The sequence below is a fragment of the Ursus americanus genome, chromosome 30, assembly GCF_024610735.1.
Source record: "Ursus americanus isolate L20-20 chromosome 30, mUrsAme1.1.p, whole genome shotgun sequence".
In the NCBI taxonomy this organism is placed as follows: Eukaryota; Metazoa; Chordata; class Mammalia; order Carnivora; family Ursidae; genus Ursus; species Ursus americanus.
Window position 1 is genome coordinate 19749509 of NC_142156.1, and position 16431 is coordinate 19765939.

General features: G+C 48.9%; 1 protein-coding gene across 2 annotated transcripts in view; it reads left to right on the forward strand.

Annotated features, from left to right (window-relative positions):
* DNAH10 (dynein axonemal heavy chain 10) overlaps window positions 1-16431 on the forward strand; it is a 126180-nt gene that overhangs the window by 70965 nt on the left and 38784 nt on the right. For both annotated transcript variants that reach the window (XM_045778772.2, XM_087857428.1), the window contains exons 41-52: window positions 884-1019; window positions 2162-2284; window positions 3748-3882; window positions 4175-4391; window positions 7320-7439; window positions 8342-8487; window positions 10603-10755; window positions 12012-12272; window positions 13807-13979; window positions 15006-15099; window positions 15393-15560; window positions 16134-16322. In XM_045778772.2, the coding sequence (XP_045634728.2) occupies window positions 884-1019; window positions 2162-2284; window positions 3748-3882; window positions 4175-4391; window positions 7320-7439; window positions 8342-8487; window positions 10603-10755; window positions 12012-12272; window positions 13807-13979; window positions 15006-15099; window positions 15393-15560; window positions 16134-16322 (1915 nt within the window). The remainder of the gene's footprint in view (window positions 1-883; window positions 1020-2161; window positions 2285-3747; window positions 3883-4174; window positions 4392-7319; window positions 7440-8341; window positions 8488-10602; window positions 10756-12011; window positions 12273-13806; window positions 13980-15005; window positions 15100-15392; window positions 15561-16133; window positions 16323-16431) is intronic.

Sequence of the window (16431 nt, forward strand, 5' to 3'; positions counted from 1 at the left end):
GCCCACAGACTTAGATGTCAAGGGCCCTGTTCACAAAGCGCCAGGCGGGATCTTAGTTCTCTTCGTGTTCTCTCTGTCTCCTCAACTGTGAGGATACTCTCCTCTCTGTCAGGGTACTTGTCATTGGAGAAGGGCCCACCTGGATAATCCAAGATGCTGTCATCTTGAGATCCTTAATTACATTAGCAAAGACCCCCCGTTTTTCCCCCCAAATGAGGTCACAGTCATGAGTTCTGGATGGGCATATTTTTGGGGGCCACCATTCAACCCATTGCACACGGGTATATGAAACACCTCCCTTTTCTCTTAACCTTACCATGAGAAAACTCAGTGTTGAAACCCATGATAAATAACCATTGATATTCAGTCTCAGTTCTAAGAAAAGAATGAGACCGTGGTACTGTCCATCTCCACGGACAACTGCCACTGAGTTCCAGCAGATTGTTCCCATGCACGGGTGCAGGTCTGTGTTGTCAGCCCTCCAGTTTGCAAGAGAAGCCAGACATCCAGACTTGTGTGTGAAGTTTCTTAATTCTTCAGTGTTGCTGACTGACTCAGTTTTTTTAAGGTTATTTATTTGAGGGAGAATCCCCAAGCATATACCCCACGGAGCACCAAGCCCATGAGGTCATAACCTGAGCAGAAACCAAGAATTGGGCGCTCAACCAAACAAACCACACAGGGGCCTGGACTCGGTTTTTATGTCGGGTTTTTTTTTGTTTTTTTGTTTTTTTGTTTTTTCCCCATTTGATTTTATGGGTCAAACGTCTGAACCAAGTTGGGTGCTCTGTCACAGGTCCTGGGGACAAAATCCCGGGAAAAATAATCAACACAAATTGGGGAGGTTCCATATGAAATCTTGGCTTACTTTCCTTTGCTGCAGGTATATTTTATTTGATGGTGATGTAGATGCCCTGTGGGTGGAGAACATGAACTCGGTGATGGATGACAACAAGCTGTTGACGTTGGCCAACGGTGAGCGCATTCGGCTTCAAGCACACTGTGCTCTGCTCTTTGAGGCAAGTAGTGATGAAAAATTATTTTTAATATCTTTCTTTTAATTAAAAGTTTAAATATTCCTTCGATTGGTGATAAATATAGATGACTAAAGAAAACCCAAACAGTGCAAGGAGTTTTTATGATGAGTACAACTCAGTACTCCACGTACTTCTCTTATCCCTCTTCATCGAATCCCAGAGGTAACTGCTTTTCACTCTTGTGTTATTTCTTCTGGTCATTATCCTAGTGTCTGTAAATAACACACTTAGCATGCTGTTCCTTTCCTTTAGTCAGTTTACATAATATCTATACTATGACTGCTATGAAAGTGAGAGTTTGTCTCTCACACCACTAGGTCATCCCCTCCTCAGAATACTACATTGCTAAATCAGTTAAATCAGTAAACAGTATTTGCATTATTATGAATATGGAAATATTCACTGTAGAGCCAACTAGTATACTGTTATTATGTTTACTTTCTTTTAGAGCCTTTTTTTTTTTTTGACCTGGAGTTTATAGTTGCCTTTTTTCTCTCACACTATTTGCCTTTTGCCTTTTCTTCATTCGTTGTTTCAAACTTCCTATCACATCTTTAGAATCTGTTTCACAGCGGTGGCCCTGAGACTTGCTTTCGATATGGCTTCATGTCAATGCTGTTTTTAACTTGGCCTGCAAAATTTGTTGATGCATGAATATTTCTGCATATCATTATCTTATTGGCTGACTGAACTGTATCTTTTCATAGAGAGATAAGTGTTAATATTGCTGGTTTGGATGCATACATATTAAGTTTTACACTATCCAATCTCAACTACGTTTTAAAAAAAATGAAGAAAAAAGACTGAGAGGAAAACACTCCAATACAATGTTTGTTTCTTCGTGTTGGGATTTTGGATAACTTTTTTGTCAGGTATTCTAAAGTATATTAATTTTCACATTAATTTATAGTAAAAGAAAACTTAAAAAGATGCTACATCAGAAATGTATAATCTTCCCATGATAAGCCTAAGCGCTCAGTTAGAAGACTCATGAAAGCCATGTTAATCTGGGTTTGACACGGGTTTTCTGCAGTTGTAACAACTTTGCATAAAGCAAAGGCTTTTAAACATGCGGAACCGTTGTTTGTAGTTGTAGACATGCCTGATTTTCTTTATTTCTCCAGGTTGGAGATTTACAGTATGCCTCTCCTGCAACTGTGTCTCGATGTGGAATGGTTTATGTGGATCCTAAAAACTTGAAATATCAACCATTTTGGAAAAAATGGGTTAATGAAATACAAAACAAGGTGAAAATTATTTCTAAAACGAACTTAAAAGTTATTAGTGCTGGTGGCTAGTTGGATAAACATAATCCAGAAGGATGTGTTTTGTAGTTAAGACCATGACCTTGACCTTGATCTGCCTATGATCTTAAGCACTTAATATTATCAATAAATAGGATGAAAACATGGAAGACACACTTACTAGATTTCCAGATAATTCCATAGCTGGTGGGATGGGTAATGATTTTGAATAGTTTAGATCAAATTGACAATTTTTTCTGTAAAGCGATAGAGAGTAAATATTTTAAGGTTTGTGGGCCATATGGTTTCTTTTGCAACTACTCAACTATGCCACTCTGGCATGAAAGCAGCCCATGTATGTGAATGGGCATATCTATGTACCCATAAAACTTTATTTACATAAATAGGTGGTGGGCCAGTTTTGGCTTGTGGGCTGTAGTTAGCAAATCCTGGTCCAGCCGGGCCCAGCTGTTGAGAAACTTGTCCCTAGAGGGGCCCAGGTTTTGGATGAATGCCGTGTGTGAAGGACCTAGCTTGTCACGTAATTGAGTTTGATGGTTTTAGTTCACCTCAAACCCTGTCATGTGTCACGTGGCTGTTGAAGTGTGTATTGCTGTAACAAAAGGCTTCATTAGAAAGTACAGAGTGGGTGCCTGGATGGCTCAGTTGGTTAAGTATCTGCCTTTGGCTCAGGTCATGATCTCAGAGTCCTGGGATCAAGTCCCACATTGGGCTCCCTGCTCAGCGGGGAGTCTGCTTCTCCCTCTGTCCCACCCCCGCTAGGGCTGTCGCTCTTTCTCTCTCTCAAAAAAATAAATAAAATATTTTTTAAAAAAGTGCAGAGATAGGTTTGACAGTCATGTGGGGGTTGTGAGGCCCACACACACATGAAGGTTTGACCATGCCCAGGACAGCATGACTATCTTCTCAAAGTGACATGGGTGGTTTGGGTGTATCACTAGCAGGACCACTAGGCTGATAGTGAATTGGAAACCAGGACGTAATGACACCAGAGAAGAGAAGAGGGAACATGATAGGACCATGGGAGGCATTGTTGTAAGGGAGAGAGGGTTGTCTAAGGGCTCATGCCATCTCTGGTGGTCCTTAATGCCTTGATAGGGAGAGGCGCCTTCCACGGCCTTGCACTCCTTGCAGGATGACTGTGGCCATGTAACTTGAACTTGAAGATAATCAGCGCCATTTCTATCAAATGGGATCTGCTGTCCTCCCTCCCTTCCCGGTGGTGGGGTAGACCCTGAGGCAGTGAAACGAATGCTTCGTGATGAAGGCGTGCTCTAGAGGACAACCTGGCTACAAATCTAAGGCGCTATTACTGGGTTTACTCACACGCCAAGTCTCTCACTCATCAGAAGACCTTTCTCATCCCTCTTGCCAAGATAAGCTTTCCACTCAACCTCCACTGAAAGAAAGGAGTCCTTGAAAATGCATTGGAATTCTCTTTTTAGGCAGAGAATGGCAATTTAGAGACTCTGTTTGAGAAATACGTGCCCTACCTCATCGACGTGATAGTGGAAGGGATAGTGGATGGAAGACAAGGCGAGAAGCTGAAGACAATAGTCCCTCAGACAGACCTAAATATGGTAAGAAACTATCTCCATTAGCAAAGAGAACTTCTTCCCGGAAGGCGGACCCACAGTCCAAGGTGGCAGAGGGGTGAACTGTCACATTGCAGGTTACTGACAAGACACAGCACTTCCTTCAGTAACCCCGTGTGGGACAAGATGCCACGTTCCATCTGACCGAACCAATATGGTGGGTCATCAGTTCCCGTCACTCTGGAACCTGGGATCCCAAGATTTAGGACCAGAACTGACCTTGGGGTTGGGGGGGGGTGGAATATGTGGGCTGATCGGGGATTTTCCTGTGCTCCAGGTAACCCAGTTAACCAAGATGTTGGATGCACTACTAGAAGGAGAAATAGAGGACCCCGACCTGCTGGAGTGCTATTTCTTAGAGGCTCTCTACTGTTCTCTGGGCGCTTCCCTGCTCGAGGATGGAAGGATTAAATTTGATGAAAGTATTAAACGCCTTGCTTCTTTGCCTTCTGCCGATACAGAAGGGGAATGGGCCAACCCCGGGGAATTGCCAGGTACGAACTGAGTGTAACCTGTGTTCCTGCTCGGAATGCTTTTGGGGAGGTTTTTAGAGAAAGCGACCTTGTTTTTCCACGTGTTCGCCCCTGTGGGTTTTGCGGCTTGTTTGCTTCTGTAGACAACCGTGCTGTGGCCGGAGCCCCTGGTGCACCCTCAGAAGTTGCGATGCGTGAACTGTGAGAGCCAAAGCCCCAGTGGCTTTTCTTGAGTGCAAACTTCCCCCCCAAGCTTAGGCACTTGCTTCCTTCCCTCTGTTTAAGGTTTTAAAAATTTTTCAGGTGTGGATCGGTAGGTCATTCTTGGGAGGTCATCATATTAAGGTTTGAAGTTTGTGTGTGAAAAGATGTTCACGCTCCAGGAACTGTATTTGGTGAAAATGTGCCTTTTTAAAGAACTATACGTAACCCTAGGATCTGTCTTTGTCCATGTCCTAATGATATTTGAATATGCCTGGGCATGTAGGCATCTCTCCAGGTCGTGTTCTATCCTCATTACCTGGGTGTTCTTTTGAAAGCGTAAAGTAGCAGAGTCTCGGGTCCTTCTAGTGGAGAGCACGGTGCAAAGAAAAGATGTTTTTCAAGTGCCGCTGTCTCGGGTGGCAGTTCGCTCATCCTTTTCCAGCACGGCAAGCCTCCTCTGGGTGAGTGCTTCCCCACTGCCCGTGCCACGCCGGCTTTGTGTGGCCATCATCAGTGACCCCCTCACTCGGGGCGCCTAGTGTGCTCTCGTTTTGGGGACTTGAGTGGCCCTGTGGACACCTCATTTCCAGATGCCTTCTGCACTCCGCCCCATAACGGGTCCCCTGACCTCACGCTAGCTCCTAACCCCCGGCGCTGTTCTCTGTGTCATCAATGTATACCGGCCTCTGTGACTCCAGCCATACCTGCCCATCCCAGCCTCATGGGGACTGCCACCCACCTCTCTTCTTGTCCCCTCTGTAGCCCAGCCCCGTGCTCCTTGCTTTCCTCTTCACATCACTCACCCTCTCTTGCCCCAACCCCCGGCTCCCTTGCCCTGTTGTCCTTTCTTAAATCCCTGAGGAGCCCTGAGTCTGTCTTCTGCGCCTCTCCAGGGCTGAGTGACCCTGAGAAAACGGCAAATTCAGACTGCTGCCTCTAACTGGAGTGTTGGCCTTGAGCGCTCCCGTCCTCAAGGGCAGCGTCCCTTTCTTCTCCCCAGACCTCCACCTGACCCTCTCCTCTTGCTCTGCAGAAGGTCATTCTTCTTGCTTTGACAGGAAAAATAGAAGGCGTCAGATTGGGTTTTCCTGCCCACAGACTTGTTCTGGCCTGCTCTCCGTCTCCCTGCTCGGGAAGGACCACCGGGGCTGCCCTGTGCTTTGGGGCCTGTCTGCCTGCCGCTCAGGGGCCCGCTTCCTTGCTGGGCTCTTCTTGAGCTGTCTCTCCCGTCTCTCCCCTACTGACCCCATCCCAGCCGCTCCTGGACCTGCCCAGGTGACACCTTCCTAATCCCGTCTCCTTCTAGAGATGTCTCTCCACCTTTTTCTTTTTAAGGCCATGCATTCTTGAAAGGCTGGCTGTGAGCTCTGTCCTCTCACCCCACTCGCTTCTCAACCCACAACACCCACCTCCTCACCCCACAGCTGGAAGGTGCTCCCAGCGAGCGTGCCCCCTGCCCTCTCCGCCGGGGCCCACGGGCCTTCTTGTCCTCGCTGTCCTGCCCTTGCCGCAGCATCTGGTGCGCCTGACCATGCCCCGCCCTCTCGAGATGTTCTTCCTTTGTCCTCCTGGCCAGTCCTGCCCCGTCTCCTTTCTCGACGCCTTCCTCACATCGGGATTCGGTCCTCCAGCCTCCTTTTATGGTTCCTGTCCTCGCGGAGCGCTGGCCACGTGCTCACAGCATCTGACTGCCGGTCTCCTTCCCTTCGCCTTCTCCTGGTTCTCTGGCTCAGTTCTGTTGAAATCTGTCTATCTGTCATCATCATCTTTCTATCAGTCACCTGTCTGTCTGCCTTGCATACTGGTGACCTTGACACTTTCTCCCCCCCAACCTGTCATTTCCGTCTGTCACCCCTGCCATCTCTCATGACCTATGCCTGTCACCTCTGCCCTGGGCAAGGCAGGAGCCTCACCAACACATCTCCCAGCCTCCCCTCCCCTCCTCCAGGTGCCTTCTCCTCTAAGTCATGCCGGTTGTTGCATATGCAGATCTGACCACGTCTGCCCCTGGAGGCTAATGTCAGTGGCTCCCCAGTACCTACGGGGTGGAGAACCAGCACCTGGAATGGTCCGTCCGGCTCTTCACACAACAGCCCCGCGGCCTTTCTAGCTTGACCTCGCCTGCCCCCTCTGTGCTTCTTCCTCTGACAGAGCCTCCCGGTGGCCCCCGTGCTCTTGGCTCAGGACTGCCCACTTTTCAGGTCTCAGATTGGATGCATTTCCCTTGGGAAAGCTGCTTTCCAGTGCTAGCTGTGAAAGTTGGCATTGCTGGGGCCTATGGGTGGCAGTCTGTCCAGGAAGAGGTGCGTGAAGGAGCTTTTCCTTAGCGCTGAGTTTGCGGAGCACCCTTGTGATTGGGGTTCAGGGACAAAGGGGTGTGTGTTCAGAGGAGGTCTGGGGCGCCCCACACTCCCTGTGGCACCCGGTGCTTCTCAGACCTCTCCCCTGCCCCATCCTGGTTAGACGCCCTCACGGGATGCCCGCGGACCTGTGCTTGCCCTGTAGCAGGACGTAGCACGCCCCCTCCCGGCCCACTAACACCTGAAAGCCCCGGGGCCAGGCCTGTGTGCCTGTCTCTCCTAGTCCCAGGGAAGGGACTCGGCGTCTGTCTGCCCAGTGGACGGGAGCGTTGCTTCCAAGTACTCCGTTACCAAGGAGCGTTTGTCCATCTCAAGCGTGCGCTACAGCTGGTTCTGCGGCTCCGCGTCTCTGAGCAGAGTGAGGTCAGGCCGTCATTCCCTGCAGGTCACCTCCCCACCTTGTATGACTTTCATTTTGATTCCACGCGGAAGAAGTGGATACCATGGAACCAGTTAGTTCCTGACTACGTTCACAGCCCGGAGAGGAAATTTATCGACATCCTGGGTAAGTGAGAAGCCCCCCCTTGTTCTTGGTTTAACAGCGCAGGGCTCTCGTTCTGTGAGGGAGTAGAACAGATCCGGTGGCCTCCGTGGCTCCCCCGAGGCCTAACCAGTGTGCAGATTCGGAGAAACCAGAAAGAGCGAGCCAGGGGCCTGGCCAGAGGCGGCGCTTCCCATTCCCTTTCTGAGCCAGGGCTCGCAGCACCTGCAGATGTCTGTGACTCTCAGCGGTCACCTGACACGTGGGGTGGTGACAGGATGGGCGCTCCGCCTCCCCTCGGTGCCTGGAGTGCTGGCTGGCCACGGGAAGGAACAGAGCACGAGAGGAGGAGGAACGAGGCGGGGCTGCGTGCCGTGGACGTTTCTGTGTCTAGCTGTGTTTGGAATGTGCCCCTCTGGCTATTTAGGTGGTAGTGGCTGATACAGTGAGACGTACCCATTTGCTCAGGAACCAGGCAGGATTGAAATCGACCCGGGCAGGAATGAGCCAGACGCGGCTTCATGGTTTCATTGTTTCTTCGGAGGAAGTCGTTGGTCAGGAGACCAGACCCTTCAGAGAGAGAAACTGAGTTTTTAGTATCCCAAATATAAAGCAGAACCAGATATTAAAAATGGTTTGGATGTTCTAACTCTGGCCTGTGGCAGTGATTCCACAGCTTAGAAATGTGTCCAGCTCACCAAACTAAACCCTTAAAATGGGTGAACTTCACGGTGTGTAAGTTACATCCTGTAAAGCTATTAAAAATAATGGTTGGGGTAAGGATTTTCTCCTGAACAGATTGCACCCACCCCTGCGTTTTCAAGGTCACATCTTGGGTTTTCACTGGTATTTTTTACGAGAAATGTGGGATTCCGTGAGGCTCCACGTTGCCACCCACTCACCCTCTGGCGTTTCTTGATGCTTAGTTCATACAGTGGATACAACGCGCACTACGTGGATGCTGGAACAAATGGTCAAGATCAAGCAGCCTGTTCTTTTGGTCGGTGAATCTGGCACCTCCAAGACAGCCACTGCCCAGAACTTCCTCAAAAATCTGAATGAAGAGATCAACGTAAGTCATTGTACTCATTCCTTCCCTACAACTGCATAACAAACCAGCCCGACACTGAGCAGCTCGTATCTCACCACTTCTGCAGGGTGGGAGTCTGCGAGTGGCTCTGCTGGGTGGTTCGAGCTCAGGCTCTCTGCTGAGATCACTGGCCAGCAGTTGGCCAGGGCTGTAGTCATCTGAAGGCCTGACCGGGGCTGGCAGACCCTCTTCCAAGATGGCAGGCCTCAGTTCCCGACTGCATGGACCTCTCCAAGGGCTCCTGGGTGGCCTCTCGATGGGGCCGCTGGCTTCTGCCAGAGCGAATGTCCAAGACAGACATGGCATCAGATGCTACACTGCCTCTGATGACCTAGGAAATCAGCTACCTTCACTTCTGCCACCTTCTGTGGGTCACGCAGAGACCACCGTGAATCACTCTGATGGAGGGGGGGCGGCTACGCAGGTGACGAGCTGGAGGTGAGGGTGAGCGGGGGTCATCTTAGAGGCTGGCTGTCGCATTACTCATCACCGTTCTGCCATTTTGCCTTCCTCCAGCCCTGTGTTAAATGCGGGAGGGTCTGACGTGTGTCGGACCCTGAGCTGGCCGGGTGCCACAGTGGCAGACAACAGCCAACATGCAGTCAGATCTGGAGGGACTCAGTAGTGGGGGACACAGACTGGAAACTGAACCCCTGAAACATGGCAGGGCGGCGTGTGTCAGGGCGCCAGGCGTTAGGAACGAGGGCACCGGTTCTCTTTCCTAGACTCAGAGTTGCCCTACGTGGGCCGCCTGCTCATTTCAGCCGCCGCGGCTTCAAACAATTTTTATTTAGTGTTTTAATAACTGAGGAAAGACTCTCTCTTCTCCCAGAAGCTGCCTGGTGAGTCTCAGGATACCCAGCTCCTAGGTACTTGCCCCAAATCCACTCACTGACTCAGTGCTATGTTTTTGTTAATACCCACTCATCATTTCAGTTTCCACCTCCTGTCTTGGCCTTCTGGAACCTCCGAGGGGAGCAAAGTTTCCCGCGGCTTTCCTCCCCGACTCTCTTCCTTAGGCTTGTTCCCGGGAAACCAGGGGGCCCTCCGGGGCAGGGAGTGGTCAGGTGGGCTTTGTGCAGTCCGCGTCACATGAGCGAGGTGGGCAGGACCGGGCTGCCTGCCCGTGAGTGCTCCAGCGCACTCACACACCGGTGCATGAAAACACGGTATATTTAGCTTTCAGGATGTCATCGTGGAGGGCACTGAAGGGAGGTTTCCAGCCAGAGGGACATGCATGTTTGTGGAGTCAGGCAAACAGCAGCGGCGTTCAGAAACCCCCACCACAATGCCCTTCCCCTGGTTCTCAGCGGCCCATGCGTCCCGGCCCAACAGGCACATCTGAGCACATTCGTTACAACAAGATGCACGTTCGCCTTCGCCACGTTCAGCTCCTGTGTCCCCGCACCCGTGGGACCCTTAGAGGGCAGTGGGCTCTACGGCAGTGGTTCTCAAAGGGTGGCGCCTAGGCCACGAGTATTGTCTGAAAACTTGCTTACATGGCCCTAGACCTATTGAATTGGAAACTCTGAGGACGGGGCCCTGGGGGCTGCGTGCCACCAAGCCCTCCAGGTGACTCGGGGACATAATGAAGTGTGAGAACCATGGACCAATGAACTCTCACTAACTGCTCTAAGTAGCACAGTGAGAGGCCCTGGGCACGTCCTGTGCGTGAGGCTGTGCTCTCCACACAGGGACCCAGGGGCCTTATGCTTGAATATTACCTTGTCCTATCGCAAACCCCTCTGGATTTCATCTCCTGCGATAAAATCACCCTAGGAAGTAGTCCAAGCAGATGTAATTAAAATCGTCTTACAGATGAGAAAAAATGAGGCTCTAAAAGGTTAAACCTCTTTTTGAAGGTCCCCTAGCCAGAACTGGGCAGAATTAAGCCCCCACCCAGTCTCCATCGTGCCCAAGGCCCACATGCAGCAACTTACTATCGCCTCGTATCACCTGCCAAAGGGAGAGGTTATTAAAAAAAAAAAATTCAGATACCAGTGAATTTGCAAAACTGATGGTAGCTCACAGTCCAGCATTTCCCGCTGGTACTGTGAGGAAACGAACGCCTTCTGGAATGATCCCTCTCTGTTCCAGATTGTGTTAATGGTCAACTTCTCCTCCCGCACCACATCGATGGATATCCAAAGAAATTTGGAAGCAAATGTGGAAAAACGAACCAAAGACACATACGGCCCACCCATGGGAAAACGCCTCCAGGTGTTCATGGATGACATGAATATGCCAAAGGTAGCGTTAGGTTACGGAGCAGGGAGCCGCGGCCACGGCCTGTGCGTGGTTTGTGTTGCTGTGTACGTGTAAGGGCTCTCTGAGTGTGAGAACACAGTCTTCCTTCCGCATAACACCTGCGGGGTGCTGGCTATGGGGAGCCAGGTTAGGAGACAGTGTTCCTGGAATGCTCTTCTTACCCGGAGGGACTTTTCCCTACTGATGGCTTTCCTTGCTTTCTTAAAGGAGTAAAGCAGGCAGCAGGCAGCCTCCGAGCTCTTTACAGCATGTGTTTGAGTGAGAGATTTCCCACTGAGCTTGGATGATAATATTGTTCTCAGTCCCATATACTTGGGAAGCATAGGGCAGACACTTCCCGAGGATTCCTCTGTATTTACCAAGGAAGGGAAACTTTAGCATGCATGAGGAGTGTGTTTCTGGCGCCAGAGCCTGAGAGGTGTGAGGTTTTCTTAGTACTGAAATTTAGATTTGTGTAATTCCTGCAGAACCACGTTTTTTCCTCTGAACATCTATCTTCCATATAGTCTGTTTGCAAAGCCAGGATCCATCCGTCCATCCACCGTCTATCCACACACTCACATATACATCTGTTTGTGCATCTGTACACGCATCCATGTCTGCATCCCTCCATGCACGCTCCCACACACCCTTTTATCTATCCGTCCATCCGTCCGCACACTCGTCCATTTGCGCATCCGTTCATCCATGCACGCTCCCACACACCCTTTTATCCGCATCCATCCAATTAACACGTAATTCATTGGCACATCTTATGGGTCCAGTGCTGGGCAGTGATGAACAAAACATAAGGAGTCCCTGCCCTCCTGAAGCGTATGGTCCAGTGAGGGATACAGATTTTAAAAAATGACAAATGAGTATGTAGTCGCAAACCTTGTGAAGCCCTGTGGAGCTAAAACCAGAGTGCTCAGAGAGAGTAAGAGAAGAGACAAGCATGAGTTGAGATGGTCAGCCAAGGCATCCCTGAGTTCTTTTTTTTTTTTTTTTAAAGATTTTTATTTATTTATTTGACAGAGATAGAGACAGCCAGCAAGAGAGGGAACACAAGCAGGGGAAGTGGGAGAGGAAGAAGCAGGCTCATAGCGGAGGAGCCTGACGTGGGGCTCGACCCCAGAACGCCGGGATCACGCCCTGAGCCGAAGGCAGACGCTTAACCGCTGTGCCACCCAGGCACCCCCATCCCTGAGTTCTGCTTTCTGACACTCCCGTTATCTCTTTTCTTTAAAAACACAATCAAGGTGGATGAATATGGCACGCAGCAGCCGATCGCCTTGCTGAAACTGCTGTTGGAAAAAGGCTACTTATATGACCGTGGAAAGGAGCTGAACTGTAAAAGCATTCGGGACCTTGGCTTTATCGCTGCGATGGGAAAAGCTGGAGGAGGCCGCAATGAAGTTGATCCGAGATTTATTTCGCTGTTCAACGTCTTCAACGTACCATTTCCTTCAGAGGAGTCTCTGCATTTAATTTACTCCTCTATCCTGAAAGGCCATACCTCGGTAACTTGCTTTCAATTAGCAGTCTAAACTGGAGGGGCTCACGTTGGGGAGCAGTGTAGGCGTGGTTGACTTAGACGTTAGGCAGAGCAGGCACAGGGCCCATGATCCTGGTTGGGAGTCCCTGAAAATGTTCTGATTTCTTTCAAAACCAGAAGAAGAAAAATGAATATAGTCTAGCCTGGATTATATTCATCTTTATGCCAGTGCAGTCATAAAAGACAAAGTAATATATTTTTATGGAGGAAGAGGCCCAGAAGGCAAGAGTGTCTTGGGTCCACAGAAGTTGTGTTGTGGCCCTGAGTTACATGTGTCACATTGAGCTGCTGCAGTGACTCAACTAGGGGACCAGGACCTGGAGTCAGACCCCATTCTGCTCCCTTGGCAAGTTCCTTGAGCTCTCCTAGACCCGGTTCTCATCTGGAACAGGGGTAATGATGGTATCCACCTCCCTGAGTTTCCGGGAGAAGGAAAGGAGAAAAATGTGAAATGTGAAATGTGTGTCACAGTGTCTAGCACGTAGCAGGTACTCACGGGATACTAGTTGCTGCTCTCATGATGATGATTTAACTTGGCCGCCTCCCTCCGCAAAACGGAACCCAGGCATTTAAATGATGACCTTCCGGTCCTGGCATTTCCCTCCTCTAGTGAAGCCTGTGCACACAAAATCTTCGGGGGCAGGAAAGGTAAAGGCGTGGAAGGGCGAGGTGTGAGCAGTAGGAACTGTGGGCACCTGGCATGTTCAAGCCCTGCCTTAAGCAGTTCACTTTCAAAACTGTGAGGTTGATTTGTCGGTTAATGTGAAAATCTAGGGAGCCAAAGCAGATCAGATGATAAGTTTCTTTGGCCTTATTATTTTTTTTCTTATCTCTTTTTTCTTTTAGAAAGGAACTTTTTTTTTTTTAAGAGTGCGAGAGAAGAATGAGAGGGGGTAGGAGGGGGGGAGGGGGGCAGAGAGAGAATCTTAAGCAGGCTCCATGCTCAGCACAGAGCCTGGCGTGGGGCTCAATTTCATGACCCTGAGATCATGACCTGAGTCGAAATCAAGAGTCAGATGCTCAACCAACTGAGCCGCCAGGCGCCCCGATTTATCTCCTTTTTAAAAATTATGGTAAAATACACATGGTTTAGGAGTAGTTTTTTTAACCATTTTTTTTGAAGCACACGGTTTATTGACGTTGAGTATATTCACAGTGTTGTACAACTATCACCACTGCCTGATTCCAGAATATTTTTGTTGCCCCAAAGCAGTCACGTTATCCCATCCTTTGGCCCCTGGCGATTGCTAATCTGCATTTTGTCTCTGTGGATTTCCCTCTTCTGGACGTTTCATATAAATGGAATCATGCACTCTGTGGCCTTCTGTGACTGGCTTCTTTCCTTAGCCTCACCTTTTCAAGGTTCATCCATGTGGCAGCGTGTGTGCTAATACTTTGCCTCTCGATACGGCCAAATACTATGCCGCTGTATGGATTGACCACAGTGGCTTATCCATTCATCCACTGAGAGACCCTTCGGGGGTCTTTTCACTTTTTAGGTGTTTCATGAAAGCATCATGGCTGTGAGCGACAAGCTGACTTTCTGTACGTTGGCACTTTATAAAACCATTGTGCAGGACCTGCCTCCCACCCCATCCAAGTTCCATTACATCTTTAACCTTCGGGATCTCTCAAGAGTTTTTAACGGTCTTGTCCTCACGAATCCAGAGCGGTGAGTTTGTTTTGTCTCACTAACATGTGGCCTGTTGGTACAATGGTACTTTTTCTTCTTCTTTTAAGACCAAGGACTTGTCAATGAACTCAAGATCAGTGTATCACTTGATCACCCAATGTCTTTTAACGTTAAATGAAGAAAAGAGTTAAATGTGTGGTTAAGGCCTGATGACTTGTAAGCCCTTGACTTGAAGACCGGTGGAACCAAGAAGGGCAGATGTGTGGACATGTGGACAGGGGGATTTAGCCCCTCGGTGGGACTACTCTACTGGTCATTTGTTCCTTGTTCTCAAGTTGCCTTTTGCTCAGGCAACTGAATTGTTTGCACTTGCTGATTGGTTACATAACGTGTGTCTTTGGGAGAAGTGAGCACCAGAGGGTAGAAAGGATTTAAGTCTGGGTATAGAAATTTTCTTGTTACAGCTAGACTTGTGTAGTTATGTTAATGTATACTTTATGGGGACTTGCAAGCATTATCTGATTTTGTGGATTCACACTGAGTCCACAAAATTTTGAAAAGTGAATGAGTTGAGGGCTTTCCACATGCCAGAACCTATTCTCAGGTACCCTTGAAGGGTTTGGAATGACAGTCCAGGAGAAGACAGCTCCAGGTATGTAGCAGGGAGTGAGGGCTCTGTGTCAGAAACCAGAGAAAGTTCTAGAACTGGGGCCAGATGGAGCTAGTTCTTTAAAAAAGAAGCTGCCAGGGGCCTTGATGCCAATTTTAAGTTCATGCGTTCCAGCAAGTAGGAGCAGTGTCGGGTACTCGTTTTATGTCACTTGTGTCATTTACAGATAATATTCTTTTTCTTCCCTACCGGAGGGTAGATTATAGATGGGAATTTTATGGTCTTTACACTTAATTTGTTAGCTTCCATTCAGTTTCATTAATGTGAGACCAGGGGGGAAAAGGACTATAGAAGTGTTGTCCTTTTCTTTACCCTGCGTATCCATCTGAAAATAGCATTTAGCGCCTCTCTCTCTAGACGACTTCGTGACTGATTTTGACCCTTCCATCATGTAGGTTCCAGACGGTGACCCAGATGGTGAGAGTCTGGAGAAATGAGTGTCTGAGGGTCTTCCACGACCGATTAATCAATGAAACAGACAAGCAGCTGGTCAGTACATCAAAATACACCAGCAAATTCAAAACTCTAACCACAAAGTTCTTCTCTGGGTGAAATAAGCGTAATAGCCTCCTCCCCCGCCATGTATTTTTTTTATATAGTTCACCAATTGGAGAAAAATACACTAACAACAAAGATTGATGGATAAGGGAGGGTAGATTATTAAGTACCTTGTAGCAGCTGGAAAAAAGAATTCAGATAATCTTAACAGTGTTCTTTTTCTGACAAATTTTAGTACATCTGTGTTGTTGAGTTTGGGTCCTTAAGTGGTCTTCTGTCAAAAGGTACAAGACCGTATAAGAGACTTGGTTACGGAACATTTTAACAACGATGTGGAGGTGGTGATGCGGGATCCCATCCTGTTTGGAGACTTCCGGATGGCCTTGCAGGAAGAGGAAACACGCATTTATGAAGACATCCAGGATTATGAGGCAGCCAAGGCTTTGTTTCAGGTGTGGACGGGGCTGACCCTCTCCATGGGCTCACGTTTCCTGGGAGCGCTTCTTGGGGGAGCCCAGCACTGCACGGGTGCTCAGGAGGCGGAGCTGGGAAGAATACCCGTGCCTCTGTCTCAGGGTTCAGAACATAGGCTTGCGTCCAGTCCGGTGATCACCACGTCCAGTGGTGCATGGAATGACCTGAGGAGTGTGTTAAATGCACAGACCCCTGGGCTTGCCCCTCTGAATTTCCTTTCTTCAAGCCCATGAAGAGTCCTAGGGTTCCAATGCACAGCCAGGTTTGGGAACCACTGAGCTGACTCTTTGATATTCATTGTCGTTTCAACTCATGACTTGAGCTCTGTAATCAGCTTGGGCTCACTGCTGGCCGATCACGAACCAACAGATCCAAACCTTAACGGTCAACACTGGATTTAGTCCCGCAAACCCAAACGATTTAATTATTTCAACCACTGTAGATTACTGAAAAGAAAATCAGCCCTCCATTCTTCATTCCTCCTGGACAAAAGGCAATAGCCTGTCTCTTAAAATCCAGTGATCCTTTCAAAAAAATTTTTTTTAATTCAGGAAATTCTTGAGGAGTATAACGAAAGCAACACCAAGATGAACTTGGTCCTCTTTGACGACGCTCTGGAACACCTCACCCGTGTGCACCGCATCATCCGAATGGACCGGGGCCACGCTCTGCTGGTCGGCGTTGGAGGCTCCGGGAAGCAGTCTCTTGCCAGGCTGGCCGCCTTCACAGCCGGCTGCGAGGTGAGGCAGCCTCCCCTCCCGGAAACAAGTTTGTTAAACCAGTTTCAGCCATTGGTAGTTCATGCAAATATTGGGAAAATCTAGAACAGATCATAACACGATGTTTCCA